Source organism: Gopherus flavomarginatus, chromosome 10 (assembly GCF_025201925.1).
Source record: "Gopherus flavomarginatus isolate rGopFla2 chromosome 10, rGopFla2.mat.asm, whole genome shotgun sequence".
NCBI classification, from domain to species: domain Eukaryota; kingdom Metazoa; phylum Chordata; order Testudines; family Testudinidae; genus Gopherus; species Gopherus flavomarginatus.
The window spans coordinates 64080164-64103297 of NC_066626.1; the positions used below are offsets into that span (position 1 = coordinate 64080164).

Here is a 23134-nt window from a genome sequence, read left to right on the forward strand (position 1 = left end):
TGCCCTGGTCTGGGTTTTCAAAAAGAAATCCTCTTGATTAGTGCCAACTACACCATTTAATTCAAAGTGCTTCTCAAGTGTCACTATGAAAGCTAGAAAACTTTTCTTTATCATTGCATTCACTTTGTCCCCCAGAAGTAGTATTCAATACATCTTTCCTTGTAGCTGTGAGATAGCTATAGTTTTCTGTTTTAATTTTTCTTAGCATGTACTGGCTTGGTCAATATACAGTGTTTTTAAACCACATTACTGAACTTTCATTTAAGACAAGCATATGCAATTAATATTAGCTAGACATTAATGTATATGCTTTTACTTACTAAATGGAAGTGTAGTAGGTGGCTATACCATGAAGTACTTAATTTAATAATTAATGGAGATATCCTATCTCCTAAAACTGGAAGGGTCCTTGAAAGGTCATTGAGTCCAGCCCCCTGCCTTCACTAGCAGGACCAAGAACTGATTTTGCCCCAGATCCCTAAGTGGCCCCATCAAGGATTGAACTCACAACTCTGGGTTTAGCAGGCCAATGCTCAAACCGCTGAGCTATACCTCCCCGCCCCATGTAAACATATTGTGTGTAATTGTAACTCTAGTTGGTTAACCCTAAAAATTACCCTAGTTGGTGAACTACATAGTCTCAGAAGCCACGGATTGAATGGGTGTAGGGAATGAACTATTGACTCTTGCTATTAAAGCTTATCTTGAGTAAGATTTAAAGATGTGTTGTTAGCTAACATATTCTAAAACCTAGTGTAGACTTTGGGCTTGTCTACATCACAAAGTTGCAGCGCTGGTGAGGGGGTTACAGCGCTGCAACTTAGGAGGTGTACACATCTGCAGGGCATCACCAGCGCTGCAACTCCCTGTTTGCAGCGCTGGCCGTACTCCTGTTTTGTCTCGGGTGTAGAGGATCCAGCGCTGGTGATCCAGCGCTGGTAATCAAGTGTAGACACTTACCAGCGCTTTTCTTGACCTCCGTGGAATAAGCAGGTATCCCAGCATACCTGAGGAAGCCTCTCTGGTAATCAAGCAGGTCTCCTTCCCCGGTTTGCTCTCGCGTTCCCCGAACCCCCGAGCAAGCAGGTCTCCTTCCCTGCGGTTTGCAGGGGGGTTCGGGGAACGCGAGAGCAAACCGCGGGGAAGCTGGTCTCCTTCCCCACTTTGCTCTCGCGTTCCCCGAACCCCTGTGCAAGCAGGTCTCCTTCCCTGCGGTTTGCTCTCGCGTTCCCCGAACCCCCGAGCAAGCAGGTCTCCTTCCCTGCGGTTTGCAGGGGGGTTCGGGGAACGCGAGAGCAAACCGCGGGGAAGCTGGTCTCCTTCCCCGGTTTGCTCTCGCGTTCCCCGAACCCCCTTGCAAGCAGGTCTCCTGCCCTGCGGTTTGCTCTCGCGTTCCCCGAACCCCCCTTGAAGCCGCCCAACAGCGCTGCAGTGTGGCCACATCTAACACCACTTGCAGCGCTGGTTGCTGAAAGTGTGGCCACTCTGCAGCGCTGGCCCTATACAGCTGTACTAATACAGCTGTAACAACCAGCGCTGCAAAATTGTAGATGTAGACATACCCTTTGTCATATGCTAAGCCTAGGCTTCATCTTGACCAGTTTAGTACGTTAGTGTATGCTGCCTTGTCTGCACTAGGCTTTTAGAATATTAGATGATGATCATATTTTAACTAACACATGAGGCTGTGGAGGCTGTGTCTCCAGACCGAAGTTGAGGAACTTTGGAGAGTCAGTGTAGGATCTTACATAATCACTATCTGTGCTGTATCTCTTCTGTGAATAAGTGGCATGTCTCTAGTGCTGCTAAGTTGGAACATCCGATGTGTGCTAAATTCACTTTTAAAAATACCTAATGTAAATCAAGAGCAAACAGTGCCTAATTTAAATCCTTTGGGACTATATTTTTGGTAGAGTAGCCCAGATTATTTGTGCAAAGAAGTCATCTCACTTAGTTATAGTTTTATGACTGCATACTGTGATTACTGACACACAAATGTAATGGCTGTTTGCGCACTTCTATATAAAAATATATTCAGTTCACATACTTTAAATAACCCTGGGTAAGATATTAGTACTGAAGTGTTGACTTGTAAGTAGGAGGCAAATTATATGTTGTAGTGTTATATAAAACTGACTCACATGAGTGGGTGAGAATCCCAAGAATATCAGGACACTCACACTAGTGAAGGCAACATATGAGCTTCCTCTGTAAAGTATGTTTCCAACAGATTGCATAAGGCTTGTGTTTATTGAAGAAAACTGCATTATTTTTTTCATAACCTTGGTGAAAAATCACTTTACTACTAGAACTTGTTAAAGTGCTTTTGCTTAACCTGCCTTTCAGAAATATACATACCAGTATAGGGCTTCTGTTTTCCCAAAGTTGCATGTAGTTCTTGATTTAAAAAAAAAAAAATCAGTAAATAACTTACTAAAATTAATCAGAAGCTTAATTTGGTTGTATAAATAGCTACATTAGTTTAAAACTTGATAATGGCTATAAACATTTATTTATGAAGGGGACCGAAGCTAACTGTCTAGGTTTAAAAAGAAACTTCCTTTATAAGTATGTTACTCTGACGTTGTATATTATGGGGATTCTCGCAATATCCCCTGATTTATGAGGAACTAGCCACTGTCAGATAGAATACTGGGCTAGATGGACCACACGTCTACACCATATGATTATTCGTATGCTTATAATATGATAAAGTGTACAGTTAACTAGATACAGGTTGTATTATATTGTCTGATTTTGATTGTAAATCTGAAGGGACAGACATTGTGTGGTTCCAAACACAGAAACTGCTCTATTTAAGGGGAAAAAAACGGAAAAGACTCAGGTGTATTTAAGGCATAATGTTAACAGGCCAGAGTGCTTTAAATCAAGATAGCTACTGTTAACAGTATTTCTGTAGGTGTGTTGCTCTTAAAACTTCTCTTATGAAATTCCTGTAACTACCTACTAACCTCTGCAGATGATATGTGGTATCTTTGCCACCCAATCTGTTTTCATAGTGTTCACATTTATGAGATTACATTTGATGTATACTATTGTAGGGTACAGTCCGGTGTTGCAGTGTGTTTACTGGGTCTCTAGTTAACTCTCACATGCCCAGGAGTTTCAAAATATCATTGCCTTTTTGGCGTCTGCTGTAGTAAGACATTCTAGTTCTTTAACATAAAATGTTGGCTTTGCCCTCTTGAGTACCAGCAGTTGCTTCCCTGATTAGCAACACTTCAGAAATAACTCCCTCTACCTTTTCGTGCTCAGGCCTTTTCTGCCACTGAGGTTGCAGAACTAGGTTGTAGATTCCTTCCCTTTTCCTCCCACTTGCTTGGTTAATTCCAAGCCCAATCCAGTTCTCAGAGGATTCAGTGTTTGGACAGCCTGCCAGCACTTCCTGCTCTGTGCAGGTCAGTCCTCACAGGTGTCATAATATAATTCCCAATTCTGAACCTTAGCGTCCAAAATATGGGTACTAGCATGAATTCCCCTAAGCTTAATTATCAGCTTACATCTGATAAGCTGCCACCAATCAGGAATTCCAGTGCCTGATACACTCTGGTCCCCCCAAAACCTTCCTTGGGGACCCCCAAGACCCAGACCCCCTGGATCTTAACACAAGGAAAGTAAACCCCTTTCCTCACCGTTGCCTTTCCTAGGATTTCCCTCCCTGGGTTACCCTGGAAGATTACCGTGATTCAAACTCCTTGAATCTTAAAACAGGGAGGAATGTCCCTTCCCCCCCACTTTCTCCCTCACCCAGGGGCAAAACAGATTCAAGCTCCGTGAATCTAAAACAAAGGGATTCCCCCTTCTCCCCTCCCTCCCTGTTAAGTATAGACTCAATTCCCTTGAGCCTCAACAAGGAGAAAAAATCAGACAGGTCTTAAAAGCAAAACTTTTAATAAAAAGAAAGAAAAAAAGGTAATTTAGATGGTAAAAAGTTACAGGGTCTGTCAGCTTATAGAAACTAGAAAGAAGCCTCCCCCGCAGCAAGATACAATTTAAAATATTTCCAGCAAACTACACATTTGCAAATACAGAAACAATCAAAAGACTATAACCGCCTTTCTTACTAAATTATTCACTATTCTGAATATATAAGAGACTGTAGCAGAGAGATTGGCAAGAAACCTGGTTGCACGTCCAGTCCCTTCCAGGACCCAGAGAGAACAAAGCAAAACCCAAAAAACACAAACAAAGGCTTCCTTCCACCGAGATTTGAAAGTATCTTGTCTCCTGATTGGTCCCCTGGTCATGTGTTTGGTTCCCTGTTTGTTAACCCTTTACAGGTAAAAGAGACATTAACCCTTAACTATCTGTTTATGACAACAGGGAATTGCCTAAATCCTGGAATGCCTCACACCTTCTTGGCTCTTCAGATTGAGCTACATGCTTGCCTTTTATCCTATAGCCTTGTCACATGACTGTCAACTGACTTTTCCTCTTCCCATTTCCCATCAGGGCTTGCTTCAGCTTGGTCACATGATGCTTCCAGGGGAATTCAACACCCGGAATGCTTGGTCTTACAGGCTCAGAGTCTTGGAACAGGACTGGCTAACGCTGGACTACAACTGTTTCTAAAGGGATAGACTGCTCTGTTACATATACAAAGAAAATATGAGCACAAAATTCTCATTTCCTTCCCCACTGAGCTATATTATAATGCAATAGGGCTGTAGGACAGGAGTGGGCAAACTTTTTGCCCTGAGGGCCATATCTGGGTATGGAAATTGTATGGCGGGCCATGAATGCTCACAAAATTGGGGGTTGGGGTGCAGGAGGGGGGTAAGGGCTCCAGCTGGAGGTGAGGGCTCTTGGTGGCCAGAAATGAGGAGTTCAGGGTGCAAGAGGGGGCTCTGGGTTGGGGCAGAGGGGTGGGGGGCGGGAGTGAGGGCTCTGGGCTGGGGATGAGAGGTTGAAAGTGCTCCAGGCTGGGACTGAGGGGTTTGGAGGGTGGGAGGAGGATCGAGGCAGGGGTGCAGGCTCTGGGCGGTACTCCCCTCAAGCAGCTCCATGAAGCAGTGGCATGTCCCCCCCAACAGCTTCTATGTGGAAGCATGGCCAGGCAGTTTTGTGCACTGCACCGTCCATAGGTGCCACCTCTATAGCTACCATTGGTTGCGGTTCCCAGCTAATGGGAGCTGCGGTGGCAGCGCTTGGGGCAGGTGACAGCAAGTGGAGCCTCCTGGCTGCCCCTATGCATAGGAGCCGGAGGAGGGACATGCTGCTGCTTTTGGGAGCTGCACACAGCCACGGCATGCGCGGAGCAGGGCAAGCCCCCGACCACACTCCCCAGCAGGAGCTCAAGGGCCAGATTAAAATGTCTGATGGGCTGGATGCAGTCCATGGGCTATAGTTTGCCCACCCCTTCTGTAGGAGCTTACTGTTAACCTGCCGGATCACTATAGCATGCTTATATGTCAGGGGTAATTCTTAAATATGGACATCTTAATTTTAATAAATGTATGTACTCTGATTTCCACTGCAAATGAAACTTTTCATTTTAGGGCTTTATTATTTTAATGTGAACATTTCTCTCTTTTCTGTGTCTTCCTACCTTCCCATTTCCCCTGTTCTTTCTTCTCAAGGGAACTCCCAGAGCGCTAAACTTTACAAAAAGTGTTGTGTACTCTGTCCGTGGAAAGTTGGGCCATCTCTCTTTTGAAATGTAGTCTCCCTACACAGGCCAGCACAGTCAAAAATGTGCAACTTTTCTTAGTGTTTCAACAGTTAGTACACATGACTTACTCCACTCAAGCAGGCCTTGCTTGTATGACAGCAACCACTCTCTGAAATGACACTCAAGCAGCACAAAATGATTGGATTAGCAGGTAGAGAATTACTGGATCCCTACTACATTATATCAGCGGTCCTCAAGCTACAACTGTATCCCCTGACAGGCCAGCTAGCTTGAGCTTTCAACACCACTTAACTTATGCTAGAGATTTTTGTGTGTGGATGAAAGTTGGGTTGGGGCAAAACTTGAGTTCTAGTTCCTGTGCACAATGCAGCGAAGACAAGCCCTCAGTCACTTCTGCAGATAAACTGATGAAAGGTATATTTTGTAAATTGTGTGGAATTCTTCTACTTGGATAGGGGAAAACTCATGATTCCATGCTCAGTGTAAAGTCCTCTGTTTTAGTCCTTTGTAGGTTGATGAGCCATTCACAGGACCGTCCTTATTTTAGAGGGTGTCTGTCTTCTCCTAAGATACCATATAATCAGAAATATTTAAGCACTTGTAATCTGCTAGTGCATCCTACAGACCATAGAAGTAGACAAGGTTCCTGCCTTAGGATCTTGGAATCTAAGAATGATACTATGAAAAGGGACACCAGATGCCTATGCTGGGAGAGAGTAATCTCTCTCTAGTTGGCAAGAAAGCATGACATTTTCAAAGCTCTCGAGACATCTTTAGTATTGCAAGATAATCTTGGATTATCTGGTTTCATGGGCCAGTAAGGGTGCTGGTCCATGTGGTTTAGCATGACCCCTTAAACCAGTGGACCCAACCTTTTTGTCTGGCGAGCGTCAGACAAAGGACCGTGGCAGCGGTCGAGCATCTGCCAAAATGCCGCCGAATTTCAGCGAAATGTTGGCGGTGGCACCTCTCGATGACGTCACTTGTCAGCGGCAAGCAGAGTCATCGAGAGGCATCGCAGCCAAAATGCCGCCCAATTTCGGCGGCATTTCGGCAGATGCTTGACTGCTGGCCAGGATGCGGGCGCATTTGGTACCGCGTTGGGGACCCCTGCCTTAAACTGTATTGTCAGATGTATTTAGAGCAAAGTTTCAAAAGCACAGTGATGGAGCTTAGTGAAACCTTAAGGGAAGGAAACATTTAAATAAGTTTGTGAGGAAAAAGATTAGTTTTAGTTATAGAACCTATGTATGCACTTGAGACATCAATGTCCTGGTGCACTTCACTCTTTTCCCCACTTGCATGTGCACTTGCCATGCTACCTGATCAGGCAAATCTTCCTTTTTAACTTTTGGTGTCTGTATTTTAATAGTGGACTTCAGACTTTGCTTTATTATTCTAAAGTAAACACATTAAACAAAAATAACACTGTTGTCCCTCACATCACTCTGCATGCCTTCTTTTATGAACTGAATTTCTGAGTGACATCACTGTGTATGGAGCCGTTGTTTATCCTACCATTACAATGGTACACCAGCATGTGCAGTAGGTTGGAATGAGATTCTAATGCTTGTTGTTGAAATAACAGCCAACTTCTCAGACACGTGCACAGAGATTCCAGCACTAGTCACTGAATCTCTATGAAAGCAGATTCAGCCTTTAAAATAATAATTAAAAAAATCTTCCTTTTTTCTTAAAAGACACGGAAGTAATTTATCATTGACCATAAAGTTCTCAAAACGGTTGGACTGGATTACTAAAGAAGATGTGTCCAAGACATCTAATACTGCTCTTCCTGCTTTCCTGAAACTTTTTTGGCCATGTGGGCTGATCCTATAACAGGATATGAAACTGAGTGTTTCATAGCTTGTATTTGCATTCTTGGATATAGTTATTACTAAGGTGTCATATGAACAGATGGAATACGAATGATGAAGCCTGAATTGAGTAACTACCAGTGGAGAGGAAATGACTAATTGAACTTCAAAGAACAACAAGTCTGTCTTCTTGCAGTCAAAATATGTGAATTAGAAATACAGATTTGTACCTTCACTTGTATCTGAAGATCTGTTTCTCCTACTTAGACAGCATGAAATTTTTATTCTAGTATTGGCAGCTAGTCTGAATATTTAATATAGGAGATACTGAAGTGAAAGCTTTTAGCTTAAAAGAGATTTCCCTTTAAAAAGTGTGTGTAATACTAAATAGAGGTCTTTAAGTCATAAAGCTATGATTTGTGTGTCTCATGAATTCTATATGTTCAGGCTACAATGACAGGTGAGTGGCTATATTTTTCAATATCATTCCAAGTGATCATAAATTGGAGGAGCTGCAGTACAAAACATTCAGTACTTTCTTTCACAGCAATGGAATACATGACTTCCATGGCATGGCTTCACTTTCCTTGTCCCAGACTCTACTGGACAAAATCAGTTCTCAGACCTAGAGATCTTAATCTGTTGATGCTATATTAGCTGTGCACAAATTGAAAATTCTGATTGTGGAACAATGAACAGTGTATTGGGGTTGAATCCTTTAAATTAGTGGTTCTCAACCAGAGGGGCTGTAAGCAGGCTTCAGGGGGTCCTCCAATCAGGGCCAGCATTAGACTCGCTGGGGCCCAGAGCGGAAAGCCAAAGCACCGCTGCATGAGTCTAAAGCTCTGAGACTTGTCATCCGGGGTTGAATCAAAGCTTGAGCAATGTAGCTTCATGGGGGCCCTCTGTGGTGTGGGGCCCCAGGCATTTGCCCTGTTTGCTACCCCCTAATGCCAGCCCTGGCTTTTATATGCAGAAAAAACAGTTGTGGCACATATGGGCCATGGAGTTTTTATAGCATGTTGAGGGGGACCTCAGAAAGAAAGAAGGTGAGAACCCCTACTTTAAATTATTTTTAGCTGTAATCTAATCAAAATATATTCTATTCCCAATCTTTTATTAGTTCAGTGCGAGAAAATTAGATTTCTCATAATACATGGTTTCTGGAGCACATGTTCCTTAATTCCATATTCTTCAATGTGGAGTTTGTATAACCTATCATACAGACCTTACACAGAATCCTGCTGCAAATGTTTGTGATTTTACAGTGACATCTTCCTATTTTGTTAAAGCTCTCTCTCTGTCTGCAGTTCCCATTGTTCAAATCTCTTTATGTCACGTAATTTGGTTTTGTCCTCCGTGTTTGCGCTAGCAATCCACTTTTGGAGTCATCTGCATATTTGACCAAAGACACTTGCCAAAAAAATCACGAACCTAGTGAGTGCTTGCTGTCCTTCTCTAAACCCTGAGTGCTGTATTAGGCTACAATTAACAGGATGCATCACTGCTTGAATATGAAGAGGTGCAGATCTACATGTCACCAGTAGGTTGCTGATTTTGAAAACTACAGTAGAACCTCAGAGTTATGAACACCAGAGTTACGAACTGACTAGTCAACCACACACCTGATTTGGAACCAAAAGTATGAAATCAGGCAGCAGGAGAGACAATTTTTTTTAAAAAGCAAATACAGTTCAGTAATATGTTAAATGTAAACTACTAAAAAAATAAAGGGAAAGTTTAAAAAAAGATTTGACAAGGTAAGAAAACTGTTTCTGTGCTTGTTTCATTTAAATTAAGATAGTTAAAAGTGCCATTTTTCTTCTGCATAGTAAAGTTTCAAAGCTCTTATTAAGTCAATGTTCAGGTGTAAACTTTTTGAAAGAACAACCATAACATTTTGTTCAGAGTTATGAACATTTCAGAGTTTTGAACAACCTCCATTCCTGAGGGTGTTTGTAACTCTGAGATTCTACTGTAGTCTGAAAACTGCTGATTCAGACTCAAGCATAAATTGAAGTTTTGATATGACACTTCAGATGAGATCCTGAAAGAGAGGTGAAAATAGATAACCTGTGGTTCCTACCGGTGTCTCATACTGTGCTATTAAATATGCTATATGGAGGCCTTGTATTATTAACACTGCATTACTAAAATTTAATTACCCTCACATTTATAATATAGTATCTGCTGTACTGTGGAGTATTGTAAGATTACTTGCCTGCACTTGTCAGCATAAATGGGTGTATGGGTTATAAAGTTTTGATAAAGTTTGAAATATGCTAGATAGATGCAATATATTGTTAACCGAGATTTAAAATGGCTAGTTGTTGTTTCAGAATGCACGTTTGTTCTGTAACTAATTGCTATTGTTTTGCTCATTTTCTGAATCCGTGTAGTCAGTATAAAAAAAAATCAGAGTTGCTCGACAGAGGACTGCCAAAGCATGAGAATTAATTAGAATGTGTGTACTTGTCTTATAAATGGATGATTAATGTACAGAAGCAATTTTGGAAATAAGTCATTAAAATGAAGATTTACTTCATAAATCCTATGGTCAAACTACATACATTTCAGTCCAGGCAATTAACAATCAATGACATGGACAACATTAATCACTAATTTTTAAGTGAGTGAAAACTGAACTGATTGTAACATTAAGATAGAACTGTGTATTAGTTGACCAGCAAATAAACATGCTTTCTAAGTGCATATTAAATACACTATTGGCCAGACACTGAACTTCTATTAGAAGATTCTCTTCTATCCTCAATTTTTGTTACTCTATATTTAATGTATAAAATGAAAAATCTTTAAGGCCCGTAGACATGTCCAGTAATTAAAATCCAATTTTTTCCAAAGCTATGACTGGTATATTGTTTGCTCAACATGAAAAATCTTTAAGCACTGCTTAGACAATACATGTATGAGTAAATCTGTTTCTGTTGATGGTTCTAAGAAAAGTAATAGAGCTGAATTCTACATTGGCAGGGTGCATCTTATTGTCCATTATAGAAACCTTTAAGTCAGTGGGACTGCCAGGATCATTAATCATTTAAAGGTAGAAAAGTGACTGTTTCATGTGCAGAAAGTATGTGCTTCTATGGAGGAAAGATGCCAGTGCCCCCAAGGAATACCTTTCTTATTTTTACCTGACCTTTCTTATTTTTAAGACTAGGTTTGCCTTTTAAAAAGAGTTTCAATACCATAGTATAGAATGTGCATATTTCTCACTAGTGCATTCAACATTCATTCTGAGCCTCAAGATTGCTTATGGTATGTGCACATGAGGATATTAAAAAATCCTCTGAGGGCTTCTCTGAACTGGCAAAGTGCATTAGTGGGGTGTGATTTGGAAGGGCTCTAACTACCCCATATAGACCCTGCTGGCCTTTAACACAAACTAATCACCATTTTAAAGCATGCCAACAGAGTTTACTTGGGGCTCTTAGAGAGGTGTGATTTGTAAAGTGCTCTAATGCGCTTTGCCAATATTGTGTAGACAAGCCTGAATATTTCATCCAAATATGAAACACAAAAATAAAAAAAGAATGTGGTTACTAGGGTTGCCAATCCTCCAACATTGGCCTGGAGTCTCCCGGAATTGGCATTGATCTCCCGGTGATTATTGAAAAGAAGGTTTTAATAGAATATTTTAAGAAAATGACATTACGTCATGTTGGAAAAAAAATATATCTCCTGAAATAGCTTCAGTCAGAGTTGGCAGCTGTAGTGGATACACATCTTCATATAGAATCAGTACCCTCTTAATGAATACTCCTGAGTTCCAAATCGAGAGAGTGGAGTAATATGGGAGACTGCCTTAGAAAACGTAAACTTTAAAATACTCGATATCAGCTGTTAGACACGCATTTACTAGTGTTTAGGCATCAGTTACTGGAAAAGATCATTTATGAGAAATGGAACCTGCAACTGAATTGAAACTTTGGGTTATAATCTATCAACAAGTTTTGTGTGTGTGTGCATTGTAAGCAGAGTTAACTGCAACACCCATTAATGTTACCCAACAGTTCCCATTATACAATTGCTTTCAATTACATGCAACTCTGACAACCTTTAACTATTTGGGCTGAAATTTTCCAGATGGGGTGTCGTCTTCAGGCTGATTGATTTTTGAGAATGAGGGATACGGGGCAGGGGGGAGGGGGAAGGTTTTCATCCAACATGGTTTTAGCCATTTCTGAGAGCAAGGCTAGGGAAAAATATGTTTTCCTCATGGTAAAAAAAAGGGGTAATTTTTTCTTTGGAAATCTCTAGCACCTCCATGAGTTGGAACAGAGGCTTACATTTTACAGATGAGTAGCCTTTGCATCAGAGATTATATGCCTTTTGCCATTGCCATGAAAATCTGACCAATTTGGCTCAATTATAAGCCTTTGAAAAAAATCACAGTTTACACATGCTCAGTACAGACTGGCTAGAGATTGGCAGTTAAATTCCCCAAAGAGTCCGTCCCCATTGGGCATGCTAGAGGCTGGGGCTGCAAGATGCTGTACAAAACTTTCCCTGCAATTGCTGCTTTGAGCCAGACTGGAATCAGGCACCAGACCTGAGAGCAGGCAGTCTCTCTCTCTCCTGTGCCCTCAGTGTTCAACCAGGCACCATGGAGAAGGGATATTTTCCAGTAACTGCACAGTTAAAATGCAGAGGGAAGAACAGGTGGGGCAAAGGGGGTTTAGGGAGTAGCTTGACACTAGGTTCCAGCTCTGCCAATGGCCCATGTGAGTATCATTAGCATGCTACTTGGAATTTCTGCGGGGTATGGTTCAGTTCACTTTTAAAAACCTAAAATTAAACACCGTGCCTGAAAAATTTACTAACTACATGTTAGCTGGACAACCAAATCTAATTGTCAGATAATAAAAGCCCAAAGGTCAGAGGCCCCAACATTGAGGTCCAGGTGCAACTAATTTATCAATCCTAATTAAGGATGTAAATATTGTTTAAAAATGTAACCATTTAAGCAATTAAAAATGTCGTTTAACCGGTTAACTGATTAAAGGGTGAGGGGCTAGTGCTGCTTGGCCGGCCAGCATGGTGCTGAGGGTTAACAGTTAGGGTGAGTTAACGGTAAGACTAATGCTTATTGAGTAACCGTTTAACTGCTTAATATTTTACATCCTTAATTCTAATAGCTGCTAGGAAGTCAGAGTGTGCTGAGATTTATGCCAGGATGCTGCTGCAGAGCCTATTTGGGGGCTTCATCTTCCAGACTGATCTAAAGTGAGAAGGTGTTTTGATAAATCTAAAGTTCCACCACCTCCAGTGCTTCTGTGGGAGAGAAAGAGTTTTCTCTCTTCTCCTTTGTGTAGAGAGTCTCCTGATTGTTACACATGTACAAGCTGAAAGCCCATACTTGTCACACCGGTGTAATTCATAAAGTGTAAAAAAGTTGAAAATGGCTGAGAACTTAGAAATTGACCACAAATTCCAGTGAAGATTGAACCTGGTGATATTCTAATTAATAAGAACTCTCAGCCATGCTTGTAGCTATTTCTGTTGCTTCACACTGACTCAGCAGACATTCTAGGTTTCAGAGTGACACACAGACCTCAAGAATTGTGACATTCAAAAACCAGTAGGAGAGCACTTCAGTCTCCCTGGACACTCAGTAACAGACTTAAAAGTGGCAATTCTTCAACAAAAAACTTCAAAAACAGACTTCAATGAGAAACTGCAGAACTGGAATTAATTTGCAAACTGGACACCATCAAATAAGGCCTGAATAAAGACTGGGAGTGGCTGGGTCACTACAAAAAGTAATTTTCCCTTTGTTGGTACTCTCACCTTCTTTCCCTTTGTTGGTACTCTCACCTTTGTTGGTACTCTCACCTTCTTGTCAACTGTTGGGAATGGGCCACATCCACCTTGATTGAATTGGCCTCGTTAGCACTACAAAAAGTAATTTTCCCTCTGTTGATACTCACCCCTTCTTGTCAACTGTTCAGAATAGGTCACTTCCACCTTGATTGAATTGGCCTCAGTAGCACTGACCCCCCCCCCACCACTTGGTATAAGGCAACTCCCATCTTTTCATATGCTGTAATATATACACTGCTTACTGTATTTTTCACTCTATGCATCTGAGTGAAGTGGGTTTTAGCCCACGAATGCTTATATGCCCAAATAAATTTGTTAGTCTCTAAGATGCCACAAGGACTCCTCATTGTTTTTGCTGATACAGACTAACACAGCTACCACTCTGAAACAGTCCTAATAGTAGCATATTGCTTAATATTATAAGCAAACAATCAATTTAGTGAAGTAACTAACATCAGACATCTCTGTCAAACATGATGGGTAGAGGCAGGTAAGGGCATTGGCCAATGTGTAAATAGAGAGCAATGTGAAATAGCTGTAATTTTATCATTCATTATTTTTACTGTATGTCTCAAAATCTGAAATTGCTATGTACTATCACACACAACCTGGGATTGCAACAACATGCATATATTCTGAACAAATATTGTAGAATATATTATTTCTAACTGCGCTCTTGAAGCTAGTACTGGTCTTACTGCGAATAACACTAGACAGATAAATTCTGAAATGGAAACATTCAAGTTGATATGTTATAACATGTATAAAGATAATATTCGTTTGTGGAAGATGAAAGTGGAAGTCAACTTCTGTTTCTACTGTAAAAGTGGCTGGAGGAACCTTCAGAACAAGTAGTTACTCCTATTCACAGCTATCTGATTTTTCTGACAGCTAGATAAATAATATATAGCTGAAGGGGTGGAGAACATTGCTTCATCCTCTGTAAAAGACACTAAAATTGAAGATACAAAGCTTCTATTGAACATGTAGATGGATATCACATTTAACGTAATGATAGACTGTACCTGATTTAGTATCTTGTTCTAAACTCTAGCATAAATATATTTGATAAATATGTTTTTAGAAGAGTTAACATTCTGGTCATATTTATTACAGTATTCAATCTCTTTCTAGTGGGTTTCAATCATAGTATAGGTGACAATAAAGGTAGCTTTTGTTCTTAATCTATCAAGCCATTAGTCTGTTTTTTAATTATTAAAATAAATCTGTAGATAAATGCAATTTTAATTATTTTATCTGTTGTATTTACTGTTACATTTCCTTTTTTTGCATCTAGGTGTATGATAGCTGATGAGGTAAGTTATTTTCCATCTTCATATTTAATATCACTTTTATTACTTTTAACCTTGTTAAGAATCTCTCTTTTTGTGGGGAGGGAAAGGGGTAGGCTAGGAATGAGAGAGGCATCATTATTATAATGCTCATTAGATTCAATGAAGCTGTCCAAGTAAGGAAGTGAAAGTTGGAGTTGTGACTGCCTGGTTTAAAAGCAAATTTGAACAACTTGTTTTTAAAGATCAATTTTAATTGCTTATTGTGGATGTAGCTCCTCTCCTGAAAAATCCTTAAAATATTAACTTTACTTATGCAGTAGTTTTAAGCAATTCTGTCGCTGTGTAGATTGTTTATTTGTGGCTTAAAAATAGCAATCTTAAACCGAAGTGACACCTGTTTTAAACAAATAGTTGCAAATATGAATATATGCAATGTGTACTTAATAAAGTAATACTTCTCAGAGAATGAAACAATGATTCTTTGAGTTCTTAGGGAAATGTAAATTCTTTGTATATTACAGCATGGTGCCTTTGACTATGCTGTGTAACCAATCATGTCACTTGCATACTATATCTTCAAAGTACCAGACAGAGTCAAGGAAGAATTTTTTTGTTTCTCAGTATAGCTTGCTAAGTCATTTGTGGAGCTAGGAGCATAACTCATTGACTGTCTTACTCAGGTACACATCATTATATTTATTATTTTAGTTTCTTCAGATTTCTAAAATATAACTTTAAGTGCCTATCTTGCCTACCTGTAAATTAACTCCCCCCACCCAATAAATAGAGGACTGCTTACCCTAATATTAACAGCTGTGGAGAAGATATGGGGGGAAATTGCATTTTGCAGAATGAAAGATTAACAAATGTGGGCACTGAATCAAGGTGGGGAATAGGGCTGCTAGGGTTCTCCAGCCTAGGGTGAGGGCCCGGGTAACAGCATGGAGTGATCAAGTGATAGAGATGCAGAGGATTACAGTTAGATTTAATATCCCTTGGGCTCTCCAAGGGTTGGGGGCCCAGTAGGCTTCTCTGAGTGATATTTTTAGGCCCCTAGAGCTTCCCTGCCTAGAGTGAGTGAGCCCTCCACGCTCTACAATAATCTTGCAACCCCTCTACAACTTCTTTTTGGGTCAGGACTCCTACAACGGTGTGAAATTTATCTTTACCAATCAGTGTTTCTCTTCCAGAAGAGGTTTCACATTATATTTGACTTACACTCAAATATACTGAAGGCCCAAAAACTTATTTCTAGGATCCTAAAAAAGAATTGTAGGCCACTAAAACCACCTTCTTCCATTGGATTAAGGGCTATATTTGTAAGGCATACTAGCAAGCAAGAAAACCTTCTCTAGATGGCTGGGGCCATTATAAAAGTGATACGGGCCCCCTTCTTGGAAGTTAGAGCTGAGATGATATTATGAGGAATATAGCACTCGATCCTCTCTTCACTCCTTCATCAAACATCATTTGATGGACCCATCCATCTGTTACTTATCCCACCCTCTCTTAATAGCTCTTGACCAAAGGAGGACAATTGTGCTTGGCTCATCAACTAAGCCCACTTCACTACAATACTGCAGCTTGTTGTTTTTGAACTGTTTTTATTGTGGGAGAAGACAGGACATTTGAGAAATGGCTATTACTTAGTGGTAACTTTATCTTTCTGTTCTTCAATCCTGTATTCCTCCCTTTGTCTTACAGTTTCTTAATTTTGAATATGCTAGTCTGCTTCCTTGACTCTGGGCTATGAGGTTTGGAGGCTGGGTTTATATACCTACTGGGAGTTTGCAGTCTGCTCTTTGCGATCTTGCTTCCAGTAGGGGGAGCTAAAATGCTTGCTTCCTTTGTGGGATGACAGAAGAGGCAGCAAATTGAAGTAAAGCAGGGGTTGGCAATCTTTCAGAAGTGGTGTGCCAAGTCTTCATTTATTCACTCTAATTTAAGGTTTCACGTGCCAGTAATGCATTTTAACATTTTTAGAAGGTCTCTTTCTATAAGTCTATCATAGGTAACTAAACTATTGTTGTATGTAAAGTAAATAAAGTTTTAAAAATTTTAAGACGCTTCATTTAAAACTAAATTAAAATGCAGAGCCCCACCAGACCAGTGGCCAGGAGCCAGGCAGTGTGAGTGGCACTGAAAATCAGCTCATGTGCCGCCTTTGGCATGCGTGCCATTGGTTGCATACCTCTGAATTAAAGACATTTAATTCTCCCTTTTCTGACACTACTCCAGAATTAATAAGAAGTTTTTAGTGAACTCCAGAGGCATTGCCCCAAACTCTTTTTACAGAGCTGCTCCAGAAAGATATAGTTCTCATTAACTCCAGTGCCAAAATTTGAATTTTGTTTGTTTTCACAGAATTACTTGCTGAGCCATAAATCAGTTCATCATCTAGAAAGGATGTATTGTGATCTACAAAATGAGAGGACATTTTCATAGCGAGCTAGTCAAAGGAGATTTTTAGATGGTCACTTTAAAATGTTTTGGTAAAGTTCTAGAGTATTGATGGGACAAATGAATCTAAATAAAAGCCCAGACGGTTATATTGTTCATCTAAAATTTATGCAAGAGTTGCATATTTCTACTTATTTGATGCAAAAAATTCTCAAATTTGAAAATGTATTTTATAAACTTTTTTAAATCCATTTCTCTTAAATATAGTTTGACCATAAAACTTTTTTCCTTTACCTTACATCTTATAATTTTTACAGTTTTTTTTAATTGATTCTATCTGCATACAGACCAGATACCATTCCATGTAAAACAATCAGATACAATTTGAGTATAATTTAGTAGAAAAAAGATTACTATAAATTGAGGTTAAACATCTGAAAGAATTGTCCAATGGCTGAATATATTTTCTGTGGGCCTTTTGGAGCTCAAAAAGGTGAAGATTTTTGGCCTCCCCTCCCCTACTAAATTCAATAGGCTTTGGAGCAAGCACATAATGAAGTCAATTGGAGCATTTCTATCAGTTTTAATGGACGCTGGATCAGGCCCCAGGAACTTTTGGCCAATTTATTTTGAATGTAATTGAAAACCATGCTTTGCAGCTTCTTTCCAGAAAACATTAGCATGCCCCTTCTACTCATTTCTCCCTTTTACTGGTCTTCTCTCCCTCCATTTTTTTTAACTCATCTACTTTGGGACGTTATAAAAGATGTACAGGTTATGCTCACCTTTCAAATGCAGATAATGACTTTACTTTTTCGTGTGTCTTTCTTAGATGGGACTGGGGAAGACAATCCAAGCAATTGCTATTTCTTACTACTATAAAAAGGAATGGCCTCTCTTAATAGTAGTCCCTTCATCTCTGAAGTACCCTTGGATTGATGAGATGGAGAAATGGATTCCAGAACTCTGTCCAGATGATATCAGCATCATTCAGAACAAAACTGACACTGGGTGAGTGAAGTTTCATATTCTTCTCCACAAAAATCTGTTGTGATTTGTTCAGTGAACACCTGTAAATTACATGAAATAAAAGCAAATGATGGTCTTGTGCACAAGACTGGTAGTTAGGCAACATGGATTTTATCTCAGGCTCTACCAGAATTCATGTGTGACCTAAAGAAAGAAACTTAACTTCTTAACTTTTAGTTTCCCCATTAAATACAAGCTCCTTATCTCAGAGGAGTGATTTTTAAAATTTAGGCCAAGATTTTCAGTTTAAGACAGTTTTTAATCTCAAAAGCAACATTGTGATTTACAATAATGTCTGGATGCACTTATAAAATGTCTTTCTTGGACAAGGAAATTGCTCTTTCTGATGTCTGAAGAATGCCAGCAAATGACTTGACTACTCAGAGAGACATCTACTGCAGATATGACATCCAGGTTCCACTTGGAAATATTCAAAACATTTGTACCCTTCTCTGCGATGACCAGATAAATCCAGCATAAAAATATCCTGGAAATATTTGAAAGTGCTGGAAAAAAGTATTATCATTCGATGTTAAGGGACAGTTGGCACTGACAATCAACTGAGATCAGCAAGAATGGTCTCAAAGGCTGTCTTTGGACTCTGAGTTCAACTATTTCATTTGCAAAGGCATTGAAGCACTCTCTGTTTCATTGCAATACCTTGATGGTGCTTAGTATCTATCAGAAACCAAGATGTGGAGGATCTGGCTTACTGTCTTGAACGATGGCAGTCTGGCCTAGTAGTAATCATGGTGGCAGCTGGGCCAGGAATGAGAGCCAAAGGTTGGAACCAGAGTCAGGATTCAAGAGCACATTCAGAACAAAGCAAGAGAGGGCTGAGAACAGGGCTGGAGCAGGCCAAGGGCTGTGGAGTCTGTCCCTGCTATCAGGCAGGGGAGAGTACCAAGCCATGAAATGACATGGGGCAGATTGAGCTGCTGTTTCTCCTATGAGACTTTTATATAGCTGCTCTAAAAGTCACTAGACCAGCCCTAGGTTTTGGATTGGCTAGAGGCTAGCACAGGAATAACTGATCACTGCATGTGCCTTTTATCAGGCTTTAGTTCAGGGATAACTCACAGAATCAATTCTGAGGGTGAAGTTCAAACCAAGCCTACCTTGAAGTTCAGGTTGAAGATCCCATGTACAACTCAAACCATGCCTCATCTGTCTCCCAACTCTTGACCAAGATAGGTCAAACCAAGCTTCAGTTTTTGCACAAGTTTAAGTCACATCTCAAAGTTCAAGATGCTATTGACTGTTGACCCTTGACCTGAACTTGGAGAGTCTATAGTTTTGAGTAAAATGTAATCTATTTCTTAAATATGCTTTTAGGACATTATTGAAGCTGTAATAGCAAGTAGAAGAGCCAAAATATATTTATTAAAAATAAGCTTAGCTGTAGGTTTTAACTGTTAAAGGCTTAGAGTGAGGTGTGGTGAAAGTTAGCATGTGCATGACCAAAGGTTATGAAATTATACGTGCTTCGCCTAAGGTTAAAAAAATTAATAATATGTATTTTGTAATAGTTTAATAATGTATCTTGTGGTAGCCAGGTGAACCACAAGCAAACAGATGGTAACATCTGTTGTATTAATTTAGGTGGTGTTAATATAACCCAGTCACTGTCCAACATTAAACAGTGATAAACAAGTTTCGGCATTTGGTATATAGAGACTTCAGCTTACTTTAATACCATAGCAAATATATCATTAAAAATCTTCTTAACCTTTTATTAAAGATTAAAAAAGAAAAACAGTTAGACCATTTGAAACTTAAAGTATTAAGTCTTGCTTTCATTTTAACAACATCCCTTGTTCCCGTTCCATTTAACTGGAGAGAGTTTTTAGAAGGAGAATCTCCCTTGTTTGACAGTCTCTTAGATAGTATCAAAGATGGTAATAACTGTCCTTTGGGGGTAAAAGAGAAGAAGTTAATTGAGATGGGCTGAAGCTACTTTTGTCGCTGTTGTTGTTAAAGTCCAATCCTGTTTCATCCCAGCTGATGCCTGGGGTTCAGCTGGAGCCAGTAGAGGTGGTGATATCATCTGGGTCCCTTTCTCTGGTCTGGTCTGGTCAGGACAGCTCTTGGGATCAGGATGACAAAGATTCAGGGAATCCAAGGAGATGGTGGGGGTGGCAGCCATGATGGTGAAGCTCACTCCAGTAGCCAGTTTTTCTCCCCAAAATCTCTTTCTTTAAGGACCCACAACGGGAGCGGAAGACAGAATAGCCCATCCCCTCATTGTTTTGTCCACCATTTAGGCCTAGTTTCTGACGCACCAATTTTGGTTCATTGATTTCTGGCTCCATACTTTTCTAGTTTGCTAAGAATGTTCTTAACATAGTCCTTGCGTTATATTTATAGGCCTTTTTGTTTGGACTAATTCAGTCTTTCTGTCTCCCTTTTTTACCTTTTCACGTCAGCATTTGTGACACAGGTTATTGTGACATCTTATGAACTTTCACATCCTTTTTACAGTTGAGATCATAATTAGAGTAAATTTGATGGCCCAGTTATCACAACGCATCTTAGGGACATTTTGGAATAAGAGCTAACCACACTGACATATTAAAATTATTGGGAAATAGACTGATGCAATGGTTAACTGTCAGAAATGTAATTATGGCAAATCAGAATACCACATATGAACAATCAAAACCGTCTCCCGCAGTACCAGATATGAATAGGGGGGAAGACTTGATCAGATATGGTTCCAGATGTATGTGGGTGGAATGAAAAAGATGTATAAAAGGTTATGAAACCTATGCCTAGTTGGGAAATTGGGAATGACAGCATTGGCAACTCCCAAAACTGTCATCTCCTGTTTGATGTACACCACTGACTGTTTTTCTTGGTCTCCATAAGGTTGTAAGTATGCACAATGTAAGATTGTAAGTATCAACAGTACAAGAAACCACTTTATTATATTTATCTTAGATGTATAATTTTTTCTGTGATGTCAATTATATTTGTCCATGTTAACTAACGGTCATAAAGTTTCTGTGTGTGCTTCACCAATCTCGTCTTTATTAACTTTAAGTAGCTGCCTGCATCTCTAACATATGTTGCGAGTCAAATAGTTGTCTTAGTATCAAGTTTGTATGTAGCTACCCGCATGTTTGGGGTGTATTGAATTAATCAGCGGTACATTGAGAGCTTGTGATTCAGTCATTGGCATCCTTGATGCATTGTCATGCATCATTATATAATGTTATATGTAATATATCTGTTCTGCAAATGTGAAGTGTTTACAGAGCTTTTCTGTGCAGTTTGCCAATGTTGCAGATGCTTGACCAGTTGATATTGGAGAATGTGGCATTTAAACCATTAGGTATAGCAGTTGTATTTGGCCTCATGCATGCTTTCTTACTGGAAATTGTTTCTGTAACACTTTTTCAGTTTATTCACTTTCCTTTTTTCCTTTCTGGGTTAGCCCTGTTATGATAAATGAATAACCAAACCCTGGATTTTCTTTTCTAGGGGAATATCGACCAGCAAAGTGACAGTTCTGGGTTATGGCCTACTAACTACAGATGCACAGACTTTAGTAGATACTTTGTACAAACAAAATTTCAAGGTAGTTGTGGTTGATGAGTCTCACTATATGAAATCCAGGAATGCAACCCGCAGCAAGATTTTGTTGCCAATTGTGCAAAATGCTGCACGAGCAATTCTTCTTACTGGAACTCCTGCTCTGGGAAGACCCGAAGAGGTATTAAAAGTATTGTTCTTTTTTAAAGGGATGATGGTTCATTTATGAAGTATATCATTTTATAAGGCATGTAGCTCTATACAGTTACATGCACTGGAACATTCTGTTACTTTATGCACTTATTACAATATGAAAAATTAGTATCAGAAACCGGAAGAGGTTGCTTAATTTTGTGTAGTTATATTGGGATTTTATAAAACATATTTATATTTTTGTACTTACTGTTTCAAGCTCATCAGCAGTCAGAAAGATGACACTGGAGAGTAGCTTTTCAAGGAAAACTAATCTATTACATACATATATATAATTTTTGTGCTTAACTAATACCAATATTTGATAAGACTTGTTGGTTCACTTTGAATTCAGTGCAAAATAATACTTTTTATTTAGTTAACAAGTTATCAATAATTTATTATCTTCCCAACATGTGAAAAGCAAGTAGGTATGATATTTTTTACTTAATACTTTCACTGAACATTAATTAGTGTTAGGAATGCTCTAATAAAAACTGGCAAAAAAAGCCCTATGAATCCCTGAAATCTCTCAGTTCATGACACAAAAGGTTTAGTACAGTTGCCCATCAAGAATTCTGTTCTAGGGTAGCAGTAAACAGTATAGGATTCAAGTCCCATTTCTTCAACATTACCAACGGGTTCAGAACAGTATCTATTAGGGCAGCATTATGTCCCGTAAATGTAAACAAAGTTGTTTGTCTTAAATATTGGCTAAAGAAGAAGTAGGACTGAGTAGACTTGGAGGCTCTAAAGTTTTACATTGTTTTATTTTTGAGTGAAATTATGTAAAAAAAAAAATAAAACCTTAAAGTTGCACTTGCATGATAAAGAGATTGCACTACAGTACTTGTATGAGGTGAATTGAAAAATACTTTCTTTTTTACAGTACAAATATTTGTAATCAAAATAATATAAAGTGAGCACTGTACACTTTGTGTTCTGTGTTGTAATTGAAATCAGTATATTTGAAAAATCTGGAAAACATCCAAAAATATTTAAATAAATGATATTCTATTAATGTTTCACAGTGCTATTAAAACTGCAATTAATCATAATTAATTTTTTTAATCATTTGAGAGCCCTAATTATATGTACAAGGCACTTCAGGTTTGGAACTGATAAGGAAAAAAAACAACTGATTTTCAGAGGCAGCCTGCTTTTTTTTTAGAGGGGGGCCTGTTGTGTGCTTCCTGCCCTTCTAACCTTTCTGAAACAAATTTAGAATGTTAATATAGTTTGAAAAGGCAACTGCTCATTTGTTATCCACCCAGAGAAAAGAGAGTTGGTAGATAGTTGACATTAGCATAGAAACGTTTACAGAGGTATTTGGTCATTGGGAGGGCATGCAACTTCTTGCTCATACAGCAAAG

At 39.3% G+C, this 23134-nt stretch overlaps 1 protein-coding gene across 4 annotated transcripts in view; it reads left to right on the forward strand.

Moving 5' to 3' along the window:
• Positions 1-23134, forward strand: part of ZRANB3 (zinc finger RANBP2-type containing 3) — a 125201-nt gene that overhangs the window by 26465 nt on the left and 75602 nt on the right. For all 4 annotated transcript variants that reach the window (XM_050915985.1, XM_050915984.1, XM_050915981.1 and 1 more), the window contains exons 3-5: positions 14609-14627; positions 17839-18017; positions 21519-21750. In XM_050915985.1, coding sequence (XP_050771942.1) covers positions 14609-14627; positions 17839-18017; positions 21519-21750 — 430 coding nt within the window. The remainder of the gene's footprint in view (positions 1-14608; positions 14628-17838; positions 18018-21518; positions 21751-23134) is intronic.